We start from the raw sequence: 18,848 nt of genomic DNA, 5'->3' as shown, positions 1-18,848 counted from the left end.
TCATGATGCACACTAAACAGGCTGATAAGTGAAACCACACGATTAGCTGATGGGTCACTGTTTAAAAAGTCAGAAAAAACCTGAATTTTCAGCTGTGTGCAGCATTAGCACATTTATGCAAAATATCTTTCAAGGAATCAATGCTCTAGCGATAAAAATAATCTAAATCTCTGTCAGACTCATTGTCAGCCAAGGATTAGTTTATCCCTCTTGACCACTAAACTCACGTATGACAACTGAACGAGAGCCAGTTTTCCGAGAGTGAGAAAAGGCTTATTGACATTATTTAGATCAGAGGGGTATTCCATAAAGCAGGTTATGTTCAAACTCTGAGTATGTTTGGGCTCAAATGAGGGAAACTCTGAGTATCCCATTCCTTAATGCGAGGTATGTTCTTCTCTGAGTATGTTACCATGGCAACATTGTCCGTGAACTAAACCTGGTCGTTGGCAGGTTTTATCGAAGAAACCCTGGGTTTCTACCTGGCTCCACCCACCTGAACACTTTAATGAACCTTAACACTCTTCTCTGAAACACAGTATCATCACACACCACAGACGTGTGATGTTACTGTGTGTGTGTTTTTTTTTTTTTTGTGCAAACGGTAGTTTTCTTTATAACATTGTAGGGGGATGAGCTTGGACAAGGAGTGATAAGAATAATAATATCAATTATTATTATTAATCATTATTAATATTACAGTAATTTGCCATGAGGTGCCATCTGAAATTGAGTTAAAGTGTTTTAGATCACTTAATTAGTTAATATTGTCATCCAGGGTTGTGAACTCTTGTCAAGACTATCTACTCTCCATATAATAAACCTTATGATTGTAATATTTTCATAAACCACAGACAACTTCTCAAAGTATAAACATTTATTAATCATTTATCAACAGTTTAAAACCTACTAACACAATAAAGCTAAAACAGCACTACGCTCACTAAACGAAGGATAAATGTATATACATTTTAACGGTAAAAGCTTAGTAGAGAAAGAAAGAAAGAAAAGTAGCATGATTTCTGTGTGTGTGTGCATGTGTGTGTGTGAGAGCTATGATAAGATCAGTTTGGAACATGTGGCTTCAATTATTTTAGGCCCGATTAGAATTTGAGATCCAGAGTACCTCGGTTCTGATGGGTCCGTGGTCGGTGGCCCTTCTCTTGTGGCAGAGCGGACTGGCGAGAGGAGTCTGAAGCAGCAAAGCGTGGCTCTGGACCGCTGGAGTGTGTCTGAAAGGGTCCTTTCCTGGACCTGGTTCTGGCCTGTGTCAGGCTCTTCGGTTCTGTTCCTTGTTCAGCGGGTTTCACAGCTCTTTCAGTCAGCAGGTTTCCACTGGTTCTGACCTGTGTTAGGCCTGTCTGGCCATTGTTCAGCGTGTGCAGGCTTTGTTCTTGTGGTTCAGTGTTCAGCTCCTTCAGGCTAGGTTCTTGGTTCTTGGTTCAGTGTTAAGCATCTTCAGTTGGAACAGGAGGTTCTATCTCTGGGACGCGCAAGCTTGTTTAAAAGGTCTAATGAAAGAAAACACTTTGTTACAAAGAAAATAAAAGATTAAAGAAGACATACATAACACTGCAGTGGGCATCTTAGCGGCCAGCACCAAAATCCAATGATTTGAATTTTGCGCTTCGGTTTTATTGTGGTCTAAGCGATTCTATTGGTCGACGTGTTTTCGGGAGCCAATTAGATTGCTTTGGATGTTCTGTGGGTTGTGGCTATCATGTAAGTGTGATAAGGAATGAATGCATGAGAAATCCTTTGGAACAAGAAATATGAATATAACTCAGAAACCAGTTAGATTATAACTTTCCAAACGAGACAAAAGCAGAGATCATATTTTCCTGGTTATTGTGGCACCAAACATGATATACTTTATGCAACGTTAATGAGAGATATTCCTTAGGAATACTTTTACTGTAAAACAATTATATGATCTTATTCTAAGGTTGTCCTTGACTTCCTGTGAATAAAACAGTTATTGACAGTGTAGAAAATTACATTTCAAACTTTTATCAGAAATTTGTGTCCGCTTTTGGAATGTTTCATAGTTAATTCTTGGAGAACAGTATAGCACAAAGCAAGTCTTCTGCCATGTGCTCACAGCAGGGGGAAGGACAAACAGTCGTAAATTCCTGTTCTTAGCTCTTTGTCTCTGTTTGTGAGAGGAAAAAGTAGGAAACTCTTCCTGACCAAATGGTCAAGAAGTGTGCTGTGGTATCTGTCAGACATGACCTCCTACAACATTGTGGATGCAGAGCATTAAGTGAAAGTCAATGAGAGGTTGATCTGCATTAAAACATCTACTGACGTCTGTAGTAAAGTTCTCTGGACATCAACCTGTGGATAATATAAAGAAGGAGATGACAATTTAAATGAATCCACTTTTAAGGCTCAATTGTTGTTTTATATTGTTATACAGTTAAATCCGTAGATCACACAAGTATGATGGTGCAGTGAGTGTGGTGCTGCTCTTAGAAGTGATGTTTTCACGGATTCGCGTCCCACTTCAGTGTTTTTTAGGACATTGAGATGACTCTGGTGACAATATTACATTAAAAAATCAATACAAATGATGCGATATCAAGCAGCAGTCACTGTCTTTATATCCAGGCTCTCTATGTAGCCATCCTATGCTGCTGCCACGTCTCTTCAGACACATTTTATTCATATTATTCCCCCGCTCGTCACGTCACTGAAGCAATAAAGTGATGAAGCGGACAAAAAGTGTGACTAATTACAGGTGATTTAAGCCACTATTGTCACTGAAGACTGAACGCACCTTTAGAACAGGCTCATATTCCTTATCCTGCTTATTTCACCATCAGGGTGAATAAATCCACTCTCTTCCGGGTGGTTGCCATGGCAGCTCGAGTCATCTCTAATCCATTGATGATGGCTTTTTATCACGCGTGCACGTAAGTAACCCAAGGTTTACATACTCGGGGTTGATTGACCCACTTCATACCAACTGTATTGGAATCCGTGTGTGTGATTCAAGTTATATTCATATACCTATTTCAAATAGACAAATACCTTAATTAAATTCATCTCGTAACTTGTGTATTATCTTTACTGGGTGAAAAACTGAAATGTAATATAAACTAGGAAAAACTGTATTGTACTTTAAACGATAGTGTTTTGGTGCTGACCTGCAAAACTGTCGGAGTAGTTTTCATTAAAATATATTTAAGGGCAGGTCAAAATTCAATGACAAATATACAATACTTGTTTAAAGGGAGCTTCCTCGAGGTGTTTTATTTTGGAGTGCAGAAAAAGGAAGATATGCTTGTTTTCTCCACACGGTGCTCGCGGCAGGATCACTTCAGTGGCTCTTTTGACTGCTACGTCCAGCTGTGTGCGCCGTATTTGGATTCAAACTCACCCTCTGAGCTCTGACTGTAAACGCCTCACGGCCGGGAGTGTGGCTCGGACCTGGAGAAAAACCCGTCCTAGCCCGGATTTCTGGTAACTATTACTGATAGCGGTGTTAGCTCTGTGTGGTGTGGATTTATTTTTTCATGTGTTTTGAAAGTTGTAACATTTAAACTGTTGAGCCTTAAAAGGGCAACAGACACTAACTTCCTCAACAGCGAAGGCTGAGGAAATGTGCTGCCATGTGACTCACAAACTGGCTGAAACCGTATTTTTGTTTAGCTGGTTGTGTGTACATGTTAAAATAAAAGTGTCTCATTTGTGTTGGAGCGGTGAGTGTGACACACTTAGCCGAAGTTAGTTTGGAGCGGATCCCCCCCCATATTGGACAGCCCAGGCTCCCTTTACTGCCACTCAAACGCTCTCAAATTTCAATCACCGTTTTACGTTTAATTTGTAAATAAGAATTACATTTTAGACATTTCCGACACATAAATTGCGAATGCTCGATTTTTCGTTGTAATTTGTGTCATCAATTCTTAGCCCCACATACTTCAGAGGGGTATTCCATAAAGGAGGGTTAACGAACTCTGAGTCTATCCATAAACTCTGGGTCAACATACCCCGCGATGGGAAACTCTGGGTATCGGATTCCATTACAGCTGGTATGAAGTGGGTCAATCAACCCTGAGTATGTAAACCTTGGGTTATTTAAGTGCACGTGCGCGATAAAAAGCCATCATCAATGGATCGAAGATGAGTCGAGCTGCCATGGCAACCACCCGGAAAATAGTGATTTATTCACCATAATGGGTGAAATAAGCCAGTGTTTGAGGAACATGAGCCTGGTTCGTTCAGTGACAATAGTGGCTTAATTCACCCGTAATTAGTCACACTTTTTGGTCGCTTCATCACTTTATTGCTTCAGTGAGTGACGAGCGGTGAATAATATGAATAAAATGTGTCTGAGGAGACGTCGTGGCAGCAGCATAGGATGGCTACATAGAGAGCCCTCCTGTTACACTGGATATTAAGACAGTAAATGCCGCTTGATATTGCATCATTTATATTGATTTTTAATGTAATATTGTCGCCAGAGTCATCTCGACATCCTAAAAAATGTCATAAAAAAACACTGAAGCGGGACGCGAACCCACGACCCATCACTTCCAAGAGCAACGTCACAATTCACTGAACCATCATACCTTCAAAGTGCCACAATCTTCAGATTTAACTGTATAACAATATAAAACAACAATCGAGCCTTAAAAGTGGATTCATTTAAATTGTCATCTCCACCTTTATATTATCCCCAGGTTTGTATCCAGGGAACTTTACTACAGACGTCAGTAGATGTTTTAATGCAGATCAGCCTCTCATTGACTTTCACTTAATGATTTGTATCCACAATGTTATAAAGAAAACTACCGTTTGCACACAAAAAAAAAACGTAAAGCAACACAACATTAGTAATGATGTGAGCACGTCTGTGGTGTGTGACGTTACTAATGTGTATCAAAGGAGAGTGTTAAGGTTCATTAAAGTGTTCAGAAATGGTGTTCAGGTGGGTGGAGCCAGGTAGAAACCCAGGGTTTCTTTGATAAAACCTGCCAGCGACCAGGTTTAGTTCAAGGACAATGTTGCCATGGTAACATACTCGGAGAAGAACATACCTCGCGTTTAGGAATGGTATACTCAGAGTTTCCCTCATTTCAGCCTGAACATACTCAGTTTGAACATAACCCGCATTATGGAATACCCCTCTGATCTAAATAATGTCAATAAGCCTTTTCTCACTCTCGGAAAACTGGCTCTCGTTCAGTTGTCATACGTGAGTTTAGTGGTCAAGAGGGATAAACCAGACGTGTTTTTGGTCCTTAAAACACCATAAACAATCATGCCCGACCAGGGACAGTACTCTAAGTTTGATCCCAAATCTCAAAGTGCTACAAGATTTAAACAATACAACACAACATATATTAAAAGACAGGACTAAAAACAAGCATTTGCTGTTAAAAAGAGACAGGACTAAAAAAGAGGCATTAACTGTTATTATAAGCTTGCATAAAAAGGTGAGTTTCCAGTGTTTTCTTAAAAGCGTCCACTGTATATATCAATAATTTTAAAGTATAGAAATTATAAGGAACAAAGCCAGATTTATATCAAATTCACATGAGCCACTTTGATTAACTTGAAGTCTCATGACATTAAAGCTGCAATTTGTAACTTTTTTTTTTTTTTGGCATAATTTGGTCATTATCTTTGAGCATAATTGTAATCAAAGTGTTCTGAGTGGACAGTGAATTTATTTTACTCATGGCCCTGTAATAGAATAGAATAGAATGCCTTTAGTGTCATTCTACAATTGCACAACAAAATTATTTGACTGCACACGGCTGAAAAGAAAAACAGAAGAAGAAGAAAAAAGTAACTCTAAAAAAGATAAGATGGGCACGTGTGTGTGAGAGACCCAACGGAGGAGATTAGAGTCCCCGGTAGAGAGTTTCACACACACACGTCGATCAGGTGCACTTCACTATCGATCAATATACGAGACATGAGTGCAGGCGTGAGTGTATAACGGACCACCATTTAGTCCGGTTACAGTCTGTCAGGTCACCTGTCCATTGGGTGGTAGTGACTGTAGTGTTACGCTCTGAGTCAGATCTATGTGTTTACAAGTTATGTAGATGGTGCTACATAGTGAAGGTCACCTGATTACTGCAACTTCACTCATGCCACACCTGCCACTACACCTAACTACTGAGTAGTGAGTCACACACACATGCACACGTATCATCATCTTTATTGTTATCAGGGCTCTACACAAACTTATCCAGTGGTGGCACTGGTGTGACCAACTTTCTCTGTTGGTCTAGGGGGTGTACAGCATCGCCATGCATGGTAATGAATAGTTGACTTAACTGGCGTACCGTAGATTTGTATGCAGTAAAGATTGACTTTGACTCGAGATATAGTTGCAAAATGTTTGTGTCAATATTAACCTATTATAAGGGTCCGATGTCCCAGAATGGGACAGAGGAACCTATTGTTTTCGCTTTTATTTCATATTATTTTGTACCTCCCCACTTTGAACGCTAATTCGACCCCCTAAAAACGCCCGAAAACTTACCGAAAATTGCACGCATCTCGCGCCTGGCGAAAAATTCGATAATTTGGTGGCGTGAAAAAAGAACGGACAGAAAACGCACGCACAGCGCACAGCGTGCGTTTTCGCCGCCAAAAAAACGATGGAACCGCACAACCGCCAGGTTTGACCGATATGTACGAAAATCGCCACATGTAGTCTTCGGCCCAGAATGAGCAAAAAGATACATTGTGACCCCGCCCAAAACCAAACAGGAAATCAGCCATCTTGGGTCAAAGTTCAAAAATGTCGTTTCGCCCTCGAAACGCATCTGCGCGAACTAGTCTGAGGGGATTCATCCGATTCGCTTAAAACTTGGCAACACCACTTAGGACCCATTGAAGATAAAAAGTTATCGAAAGAATTTGCGTATCTGTCACGGTTTGGTCGTGGCGCTGCCACAAAAATGCAATGCTAATTTTCGTTAGCACGCAGAAATGTCCAAATCTCCATAACTCTGGCACACAAACTACGATCAGCTTCAAATTTCACACAAAGGACATGTGCCCAAGCTTAGTCATGACTGCTTTGAAACATTTCCCATCATGCATTGTGTTTTCGACCGGTGGCATCTATGATAATGTACACGGTTAGCATCAACAGGACGCCGTTCTAGGAAAAAGCTTATAACTCTAGATTGCAAAGTTCAAACTGCTTCATATTTGATACACATGACGACTGTCCAGCTCTAAACAAAACACAATAATCAATTTACCCACAATGCTTTGCGTTCTCAGAGGTTCTTCTGTGGTCGTCCTACACGAGCAGCTGTAGCGGACAGACGATATGTCGTGTTGACTTCAAAACACTGTAGGATGAACCTACACAGAGGGGAGCACATTCCTATTGAAGAAACAACAGACTGCGGTCAGTGGGAGGGGCCTACAATGTCACTGGAAAATCCTTCGCCATCAGCACGCCGTAATAGGAAAATGCTTATACCGCTCCAATGCAAAGTTCAAATTGCTTCATATTTGATACACACGATGATTGTCCATCCATAAACAACGCTCGATGACCAAATTACCCATCATGGCCAGTGGGAGGGGCCTATAATTACACAGCAAAATCCCTCGCCATCAGCACGCTGTAATAGGAAAACGCTTAGAACGCTCCAATGCAAAGTTCAAACTGCTTCATATTTGATACACACGATGATTGTCCATCCATAAACAACGCTCGATGACCAAATTACCCATCATGGCCAGTGGGAGGGGCCTATAATCACACAGGAAAATCCTTCGCCATAACTACGCCGTTATACGAAAACGCTTACAACTCCAGAATGCAAAGTTCAAAGTGCTTCATATTTGATACACATGATGACCGTACAGCCCCAAACAACAAACGATAACCAAAAACACCCACAATGCCTTGCGCTCTCAGAGGGCGCCGCTTCTTGGGCCGTCCTACGCCAGCAGCTCTAGCGGCAAGACGAAATGTCGTGTTGACTTCAAAACACTGTAGGATGAATCTTATTAGATGGAAGCACATTGCTATGGCAAATAGAGCAGGCTGTGAAAAGTGGGAGGGGCCTATCATGACACAGGAAAATCCTTCGCCATAACTACGCCGTTATACGAAAACACTTACAACTCCAGAATGCAAAGTTCAAAGTGCTTCATATTTGATACACATGATGACCGTACAGCCCCAAACAACAAACGATAACCAAAAACACCCACAATGCCTTGCGCTCTCAGAGGGCGCCGCTTCTTGGGCCGTCCTACGCCAGCAGCTCTGGCGGCAAGATGACATGTCGTGTTGACTTCAAAACACTAGCGTCATCAGTGGGAGGGGCCTAAAATGACAGGAAAATCTTTCGCCATTTCTTGGTAAATATCTCAGTTGTTTTTACACCAATTTACACCAAATTTGCTCAGGCCAATTCCCAAATCCCCAACAGTGGTATACGTACGTGACCGTGGGTTACCGCCCCCGGCCGCTTCATCGGACCCTATGACGCCGCTCGCGGCTTTAATTAATATTATTATTACAACATTATTATTACTACTTTCACTATGAATATCATATCCCTATCTAATTGTACTACTACTGTATTATTGTTATTGCTATTCTTATATTATTTTTTTATTTTATAGTTACTTGATTCTCATATTATTTTGACAACTCTACTTAAGCTCCTCCCACTATATGAATACATACTTCCGACGGGCACTGTACTACTAGAATTAAACCAGAGAAATTGCACACGCTATTTAACTTTACACCTACAAATATACCCCTTTATAATGCTACAGAGTATGTTATTATTAGGCCCATAATTGACAACTCTGCTTAAGCTCCCACTATAGGAATACATACTTCCGACGGGCACTGTACTAATTTGTAACTAAAAAGCAAAGAACGTCTGTGTGCCTGTGCCTGCGCGTTCATGTGTGGAGAAAATATCTCCCCGACGCGGTGCGAGTTTGACCTGAAACTTGGTAAACGGGTTCCAAATACCTTAAGTGTGTGTATCTGTTATTTTGGAGTAATTTGGTCATTTCAAAATGTTTGTTTTAATTTTATTTAACTTCCGGACGGCCCCGAAATGAAACCTATTCAACTTTTGACCTCAGGGTGTGAGGGGGCGCTAGCGCACCATCTATATCTATTTCACTGCACAGCTCCTCACCCGAGCAAGAGTCACGTGTGCGGCCAGAGCCAATCGCTGCGCACACAGCCAAGCAGACACAGACTGCAAACACACGAGTGAGAGACAGGGAGATAGTTTAGACCGAAACACGGGAGCTCTCTGAATAGATCATTTGAAACCGTCAGCCACTGGTGAGTCTTTTGCAGACAAGTTTCTCATTGTTTAAACCATATAACTGTTGTTCAATAATGTGCCGTTTCACTAAAGTCGGTATTGAACTCAACCTGTTCAATACTCCATCTGGAAAACTGCGGATTCTTTGTGGTGCCGTACATGGAAGCTAAGCTCTGACCACTCGGTTCCAAGGTACAAATTTTTTTTATTTTTTTTTAAAAAGGTAGCCGAATTGTAGATAACACTTTAATTTACTTACTCACTCATGTAGTTTGGAGCTTTACGTTTTGTTTTGCGCAGTTTTGATACTTTTCTGATTGGCGCTACAATGTCTATGGAGTTTGGTTATCAGCGTCTCAAACATTTCACGGAACACACACACAAGGTATTTATTTAAATATACTAAATGAGTAAAATAAAACACACAGAAAGACAACTGAAAGAATAAAAAATACACATGACTCCAAAAAACATACATTACAGAAAAATACAAAAATATCAAAATACACAAAACTAAATATTTATACAAAAAATACACAAAATGATAACAGAATCACACTAAAATGGCAACAAATAACTATAATTATACAAAAAATGCACAAACACACAACAAAAAGATGCACAAATACACATGACTCCAAAAAACATACATTACAGAAAAATACACCAAGCAAAAAATATAAAACTGAGTTAAAAAAAACCCAACAACAAACACATTTATCATGTTCATGTCCCATAGAACTAAACCAGGGAATTTGCATGCGCTGTTTTATTTTGCACTTGAAAATAATCCCCTTTTCTTATTTGGTGATAATGTTTCAGAAACGTTAGTTTAACCGTACGCTATTTTGACCTTACCCGGAAGTGATTGACAGCAATGGCTGCTGTGTTGAAAGTTACACATTTCTCTGCAGCGCGTGTGTGAGAGAGAAAAAACATATATTACAGAAAAATACACCAAACGACAACAACAATATGAAAATGACTCAAAATGCACAAAACTAAATATTTATACAAAAAATAACAGAAATGAACAAAATTACACAAAATGACTCCAGAATCACACTACTATAGCAACAAAAAACTACAATTATACAAAAACACAACAGAAAGATACGCAAATACACATAATGACTCCAAAAAACATACATTACAGAAAGATACATCAAACAAAAAAAATATAAAAGTGAGTAAAAAAAACAACAAACACATTTATCATGTCCATGTCCCATAGAATTAAACCACGGAAATCGCACACGCTGTTTTATTTTGCAACCGCAAATATACCCCTTTATAACACTACAGAGTACAGAGTATGTACACCTCTTTGTACATCCAATCTTCAAACACATACTCATTTGGCCATAATTAACTCTACTTAAGCTCCCACATGAATGCATTCTTATGACGGGCACTGTACTAGTATCTACATATAAAAGTGTGTGTGTGTGTGTGTGTGTGTGTGTGTGTGTGTGTGTGTGTGTGTGTGTGTGTGTGTGTGTGTGTGTGTGTGTGTGTGTGTGTGTGTGTGTGTGTGTGTGTGTGTGTGTGTGTGTGTGTGTGTGTGTGTGTGTGTGTGTGTGTGTGTGGCTGCTAGCATCTTTCTTAGCACATAGAAAAATATAAGAAGAAACACTCACCGTTGCGCAGAACAAACAATAATCATAGTGGACCCATCCGCTCACAAAAACATTGTATTCCTCTGTTTGAAGAATCTTCGACCGTCAGCACAGCCACCGCCCACACTCATGGAGATGGAGGAGGAAGTGAAGTCCATGACCGGAGATTTAAAGGAAGTTTGGAATCACAGGAATAATATTAAATAACCATGAAATATTAACTAAAATGACTTTTAGCGGTACGAAAACTTTTTTAATATTGACCTTTTTTACCCGGAACCGGAAGTAGCACGCTCAATACCGCGCTCTTACAGAGAGAGCCGTAATTATAAAATTAAGGTTTTAACCGTTTTGCTACACCAAATTACTCTATTCTAAACTATCTTCCTCTCTCTCACTCGTGTGTTTGCAGTCTGTGTGCAGTGAAATAGATATAGATGGTGCGCTAGCGCCCCCTCACATTCTGAGGTCAAAAGCTGCCCACCAGAAGTGAAATAAAATTAAAACAAACCTTTTTAAATGACCAAATTGTATCTACATATAAAAGTGTGTGTGCGTGTGCAGGTGATATCTCCCCAACGCGGTGCGAGTTCGACCTGAAACTTAGCCAACGGGTTCCAAATGCCCCAAGTGTGTGTATCTGTTATTTTGGAGTAATTTGGTCATTTCAAAATGTTTATTTTAATTTTATTTCACTTCTGGACGCCTCCGAAATGAAACCTATTCAACTTTTGAGAGGGGGCGCTAGCGCACCATCTATATCTATCGCCACTTCCGGTTCCGGGTTCATGACGTTTGTTTGGGTTAAAAAAAAAGGTCAATATTAAAAACGTTTTTGTACCGCTAAAAGTCATTTAAGTTAATATTTCATGGTTATTTGATATTATTCCTGTGATTCCAAACTTACTTTAAATCTCTGGTCACAGACTTCACTCCCTCCTTCGTCTCCATGAAAGTGGACGGCGGCTGTGCTGACGGTCGTTTGCCGACTATATCACAAACATTCTGATTCTTTAGACAGAGGAATGTAACATTTTTGTGAGCAGATGGGTCCATTATGATTATTGTTTGTTTTGCGCAACAGTGAGTGTTTCTTCTTATATTATTCTATGTGCTAAGAAAGATGCTAGCAGCTACAATGTAAACACACACACACACACGGCTGATGCGCATTCGTGCACTACATCGGGATGTACATGGTGAACGCACACAGAGCCGTCTAGAGAGAGTTGTGACTTTGGTGTTGCAAAACGTTTATTTTTCGTGGTACTTTCGGGTCTCTCTCTCTCTTTTTTACACACACACACACACAGTATTGTATTATCTTTATCTAATCGTACTACTATCGTATTATTGTTATTGCTATTCTTATATTCTTATTTTTTTATTCTTTTTTTATCTTATAGTTACTAGTATTCTCATTGTATTATTATTATTGCTATTACCTTATTATTTTATGTTGTTGTTGTTTTTATTGTATTATAGTTACTGGATTTTCATTATGTTATTGTTATTGGATAATTGTACGACTATGGTATTAAAGTTATTGCTATTCTTATAATTACCATTATATTCTTTTTCATTATTAATATATATTTGTATTATAGTTACTGGTGTTCTCATTGTATTATTAGCATTGCTATATTATCATTATATTACCTTATAATTATTTAATATTGTTTATTATTAATATTGTTTTTAGTGCATTATTATATTATTTTGTTATTGCAGTTATTACCATTAATATTATTACAACATTACTTTTATTACCTTCACTATTAATATTATATCCCTATCAACATATTTATTATTATCAGGGCTCTACACAAACTTATCCAGTGGAGGCACTGGTGTGACAAACTTTCTCTGTTAGTCGAGGGGTTGTACAGCATAGCCATACATGCTGATGAATAGTTGACTTAACTGGCGTACCATAGTTACCGTGTCTCTCTTAACAACCTGCGATGGATTATGTGCAAGAAGCGCGCACGCATGTGTGATAGATAACGCACGGAGGAGATGACACACACACACACACAGTATTTATAATAAAAATATACTAAATGAGTAAAATAAAACTAAAAACTAAACAATATTCATACAAAAAGTACAGAAAATGACAACGGAAATGCATAAAAATGTACAAAAAGGCTCCAAAAACACACAAAATTACTCCAAAATACATACATTACAGAAAAATACACCAAACAACAACAAATATATGAAAATGACTCAAAATACACAAAACTAAATGTTTATACAAAAAATACACAAAATGACAACAGAAATGCACAAAACTACACCAAAAAGATACAAAAATACACAAAATGACTATAAAATAATGCTACAATGGCAACAAAAAAACAATCATTGTACCAAAAATGCACAAACACACAACAGAAAGATACAAAAAAATATATAAGTGCTGTCAAACAATTAATCCCATGATTTTTCTAATTTAATCGTAATATTTTTTTTTGCTGAAACTCGTGGCGTGGAATGTATAAGGAATTCTGTTCCACCAAATGTATGTATGTGCCGCATAACAACAAGTTCAGTATTTGTTCAAAATGATTTTTGGAAATGAATATTTCCTTTACAAGGAATTACTTTTTTCTCCTCCGAAATCTCAACTTCATTTAAATCAAGTCATCTGTATCCACTGCTAGGTCATTGCAGAACTAGATGTTTCTCAGGTGCTAGCCAAACTACAAAGTCATAACATGATCAAGCTTGACTCTTCTGTTAACAGCAGAACATGTATTTAGCTAAGGCATTGTCAAAAACGCTGTTATGCAGGAACACTGGGACAGAACTGACTGTGTGCAGTGTCGGGAACACTGCACACAGTCAGGGGATCGTGCTTGCTGTCCTAGGAAGTGGGGGAACTGTCGGCCGCCTCATGGGGTTGTTTTACTGGTGGTGGGCCAATGGGCAGCAGTGCCCCTGCTTGCCGACTGCAGCTTTTCCCCTAAAGGGGCTGTTGCCAGGTGTTCTCCAGGCACTTTTGCTAGCGGGGGATTGTGTTGGTTCACCATCTGTGCACTTTACAGGGCAGTTTGTTGCTGCTGGTGGGTGACTGGTCACTGGGATGGTGGTGAGGAGCAGGGTGTCTTTGGTGGTCAGTGGGCTCGGCTGGTGTGCGGGACTGGTGCATGGACTATGCCCTCGCCTGCCCACTTGTTGCTGCTGTAGGGGATGGCCCGGCTACTCTGTGGGGCGTCCAGGATGGCGGGGCACTTGCTTGCTGCTGGGGTTGCTCGGACCTTGGTGGTTGCCTGCCTGGCGACTCTCATGGGTCTGTGGTGGTGTGATAGGCTTCCAATAGCAGCTTTTAGACACACATCTGCTGTGAATACTCAGGGATTTCTTGGACTTCAGGATAGCTTATACTGTGACATAACCTAAAAATGGCTTTGTCACCCCTGTTCACTTTTGGTCTCTCAGTTTCCAAGCAGTGGGATGCTCTTGTAGGAATCATGGTCGATGGTCAAAAGGCGGTAAAAACACTGTCGCACGTTTGGAATTTTATTACACTTTTTTGACTCAAAAACAGACAATGGAAAAATGGACCAAGGAACATTTCTTCAAATCCCAGCCCTTCTTCCTGCAGACTTTTTGCTGACACCCATCCTCCCCAAAGAACAGACATTCCACAGAGATAACAGGGATGTAACTTGACACCCTACACCAGAGACATCCTTTTCAACATGAAGATTAAAAAGGAAGAAATAAAAATAAAACCTATACACCATCTGATGCTTTAAAGGCAGTAATGTGATTTAAACGAATTTCAGACATGGGACCTCGATTTTAACCATTTTTCTACAGGAAAGAGACTCATCGTGTGCCTCCATCTGATATATTTAAGCACTAATGCAATCACATTTCAAGGGAAATGTTTATAACTTCATATTCCATGATCATTGATCAAAGTGTATTTGTCCTCTTTTGTCATGCTTAAAGCTAGAAATAATTCAAATCAGTCATTTAAGGGATAATCAATTGAAAGTCATTTTTCAAGGGTTCATACAATTGTCACACACCCATGCTTCATTTTAGACCTAACATGGTAACACCCTATCTAGTTTTATGACTCTTTGTTTAAGAAGCACATGTGGGACAGCCCCACCATCTTGTCTTCTTTACAGGAAAGTTAAGCCTCCCGCTTCTTTCTGCCAGCCAATTAGGTTTCACTCATTCCCACACTGCAGATGTGTTTTGACCAATCAGATAACCTCTTGACATGTTTATAAAAGGCCTCGCTCCCTCACGTCTCTGGCTCTTACCTCTCTTGCTCAATTCCAGCGCTCTCACCTCTGTCTAGTCCTCCTCTTTGCATCTGACTTAACAGTTAGATGTTATTCAGTTTAGTGATGAAGAATTTTTGAGATATTGTTTGAACTTCTCTCCAGTCAAGAAGTGGCTACCAGCCACTTCCACAATGACTACCTTTAAGTTTTATCTCCATTTTTTTAATTAACCAAGCAGTTTTAATTTTTGGAGCAAATCAATTTTTATAGCCTCCCATGAGTAAACTTTAACGAACTCTAGCATCTTTGATTTGAGAACATGTTAGTTAAACTACCCATCGACGTCCAGGAGTGGTGCCGTGTAGGAGAACCAAAACCCCAGCCAGGCCGACAGTATCCCGTGGGCCCGTACAGTGAATGAGCGGAAAACGTCTTCGGAAAAACGCAGGAAAAGCTTTTTCCCCACACACTGCTGGTTACGCAGAAGGAGCTGTCATCATCACGCCTGTTTGAAGGAGGGTAAAACTGCACGCACACACAATTCTGGCAAAAAGGTGGTTTATAACTTAACAAATTCTCTCAATCGAAAATTCTAGATTCATAGTCAATAATTTATTGATTTAATAAAGTTTTATTAATTTCATTACTTTAACTTTCCATTTTCCTTCTTCCTCTTCCTCAGAGCGTTAGGAAATCCCTATAAATCCCAAATTCACACAAACATCTAAAACACTCAGAATGTGTATATACCATACAGCTGTGTTAAAATGTACATTTTGTGTGATACCAATGAGTCAAAATAACTGAATACTGCCTAATTTATCATCGTGTTAATAGCCTGTAAAATAAACGTGTACATATTGTAAACGCTGTGTTTTTATTGACATTTAAACTTTTATTAAACCTCTATTCTGACGTCAAGAACCCACTACAAAAACAGGGAACTGTAACAATTAATTAAAATAAAGTGATCTAGGACACTTAAAACTCAATTCTAGATGGCACCTCTGGCAACGAACATATTAAAAATTCATAATTAATATTTTTGAATATTAATCATCCTTTGTTCCCCTACACTCTCCTTCTAATACTCTAACCACTTAAAGGAGCATAGGGCAGGATGAAAAAGATTGGTTTCATATGCAAGGATGGGCGATTGGCCGAAAATAAAGGTGGCAGCCGCTCCTTAGTAAATATGTAATTTGTATGAGGAAAAAATTACGTTTTAAGTGTTTGGTTCGGGTCAGGCTGGGATATAAATATTTGAATGCCAGTCTGGTTGGGGTCGGACGAAAAAATGTGGCCCAATCCGTACTCGAACTATGACATGGTTATTTATTTACTCGCCATTTATGTGACTGTTTACTGCAAGACCTTCTTTTTGTTGTCCTCCCAAACTCATTTTTGCTTGTATTTTCCCCTCATTCGGGTGTAAAACTGCCCTCCCTTGTTATGTTGTACTTCCTAATAAAGTCTGGTTTACCCTTCCTTAGGGAGGGCCGGTGACGGTCACAATTATGCAAAAGAATAAATATATTATTACTTCATTTATTGCAACAACAAAATATGCATAGATGCCACCAAAAAAGTTGCACTTCTTATAGTGGTAATTTTTTCACTGTGTTTGAGCCTCACAAGCAGCCATCAGCATAATGACATTCTGGTAAACTTTTACACACACACTATCACTCTCTTGTGCACATTCACACACCCACATTACTATTACTGCTTGCAGCAACCTAGACATGTTCTGAAATGAGGCACATTACAAAACTTGCATGCACATGCTGTTCGTTATAACAGAAGCCAAAAGTTGACTCGTATAGATGTTGATTTTTGTTATATTTGTTGATAAATGTACCTGCGTGGTTGCATTTTGCAAGTTAATTTGATCTAGATTTGTCTTTCTGGTAAGACTTTAATGACTTTATAAGATTAATATTGTAAATTGTCATTTTGTGAATGAATATTGAGATATAAATGTTAGTCCATATCCCCCAGCCTTACTTGCACATACTCTATGGTAAAATTAACAATAGTTTGATTTCATTTTAGTGTTTTGCAACTTTTTTACCTAGCCTTTATTTGTTGAAAAACTGTTTTTGACAAAATGACTAAACTTATTAGTCAACAAAACTAGCACTGCATTGCTCAATCTTCCATTACTCAACCAATAGCTTGATACACCATGGGAGTCTATAGCCATGCCCAGGCAACATCGAAGTAAAGTGGGATATTTTGTGGTCACTTCTAAGGTAGTTGTCTGAGTTCATGAAAAATCCAACTGTGTTTCTCTCTGTCAGATTCCTGTGAACACATTGTCGAGCCAGCTGTTGTGTGGCACCATGAGGCAACTTAAAGGCAAACCCAAGAAGGAAACTTCCAAAGACAAGAAGCAGCGAAAGCAAGCAATGCAGGAGGCTCGACAGCAGGTGGCCACTATTGTGCTGCCCACACTGGCTGTGGTGGTTCTGCTTATTGTGGTTTTTGTCTACGTGGCCACCAGACCTGGTGCCATAGAGTAGCATTCCATGTTCAGAGAGGAAGATGAACTTCAAAAGTCACTGGGGTTTAACCAACAGACAGTGAGCAGTCTGCAGAGGATTACATTTTGATGACTGCAGTCCCTCTTTTGTCCAATGGAAAACGTTCTTTAAAGTGGAGCTGGATTCACATTGCTAAAAAAGGACAAAATCCCTGATAGGTGCCTTAACATGAGTTAAGGCATCAACCTCTACTTTTGGACCAGTGACTGTATTTAACATCTTCAAAAAGATGCTGAAAACCAAAGACCCCATTTCCCAGACCCCCTTTAACTTTATCAGTCTGATTGGAATTACAGTTATTCTATTATGTTTGAAAAGTGCTTAACCTTTCAGCATCAACCTTACACCTGACTAAATGTTACTGTGGAACGTAGGTTAAAACTACATGGGACGTGTCAGTCTTAAATGTAGATATTTACTACCTGTGACCTTTTTACAAAAATATTTAAAATCAATGTAAAATCTTACATTGTAGATGTATTATAGTGTCTTAGCAGATATACTTCTAGGTTATTCCACTTTGAATATTTATGCTTTTGTCGTCTAATCATTCTTTGTTTTTCAGTTTTAATGGAATTCCTAAATGATGCATCTTTACCTATGTTTTATTTTGGTTATGCATTCAATCTACAAGTACCCAAGTATCTTAGTCCGAATCATCAGTTAAATTCTGATTCCAGTGGCTGTGATTTACATTAAATGGCTGTCTGAATTTGTATTAAAACAATTGAAGAGCGTTTCATCTTGCCAATAAAACGCAAATGCAGTTGAACAACATATTTTAAGCTCTTAATAAACCATAGACTGATTTTACTGCTTCATATGGAAGGTAAGATTCTGGATGATTATTCTGTTAAAAGCTAGAACCAAACTTTAATAGCCTCTATTTCACCTAATAAATAATAATTTATATATTTTTTCTATTTACTATAAAAGAGGTTGCACTCCTAATCGGTATATGGTGGCCCAATGAATATTGTAGATCTCGGTAGTCTCGAGCCACATTTCTTTTAAGTTACTTTTCTGAACCAAGTAAATCGTAACACAGCTGGTATGACAAATATCCAAGACAAGTAGTCGACAAAGAACTCAAGTAGTTTAATGAATGTACAGATACTCCCTGCCAAAACAATTCCA

The 18,848-nt window shown here is 39.1% G+C and overlaps 1 protein-coding gene across 2 annotated transcripts; it reads left to right on the top strand.

Moving 5' to 3' along the window:
- Positions 1-554: 554 nt before the first annotated feature.
- On the top strand, positions 555-18,399 carry smco4 (single-pass membrane protein with coiled-coil domains 4). 2 transcript variants are annotated; one of them, XM_028465185.1, is made up of 3 exons: positions 555-566; positions 3,391-3,465; positions 17,469-18,399. In XM_028465185.1, the coding sequence occupies exon 3, from the start codon at positions 17,511-17,513 to the stop codon at positions 17,688-17,690; it is 180 nt and encodes a 59-aa protein (XP_028320986.1). In that variant the 5' UTR covers positions 555-566; positions 3,391-3,465; positions 17,469-17,510; the 3' UTR covers positions 17,691-18,399. The 2 variants fall into 2 exon arrangements, with proteins under 2 accessions (XP_028320986.1, XP_028320985.1); XM_028465184.1 differs by lacking the exon at positions 555-566 and having other exon boundaries at positions 3,316-3,465.
- Positions 18,400-18,848: the final 449 nt, after the last annotated feature.

The sequence above is a fragment of the Gouania willdenowi genome, chromosome 13, assembly GCF_900634775.1.
Source record: "Gouania willdenowi chromosome 13, fGouWil2.1, whole genome shotgun sequence".
Taxonomy (NCBI): domain Eukaryota; kingdom Metazoa; phylum Chordata; class Actinopteri; order Blenniiformes; family Gobiesocidae; genus Gouania; species Gouania willdenowi.
Note: the sequence above shows the minus strand (reverse complement) of the source record. Positions and strands in the feature narration are given on the sequence as shown.

What these genes read in the sequence shown, in the direction of transcription:
- smco4 (XM_028465185.1), top strand. Translation starts at nt 17,511, where the DNA reads ATGAGGCAACTTAAAGGCAAACCCAAGAAGGAAACTTCCAAAGACAAG.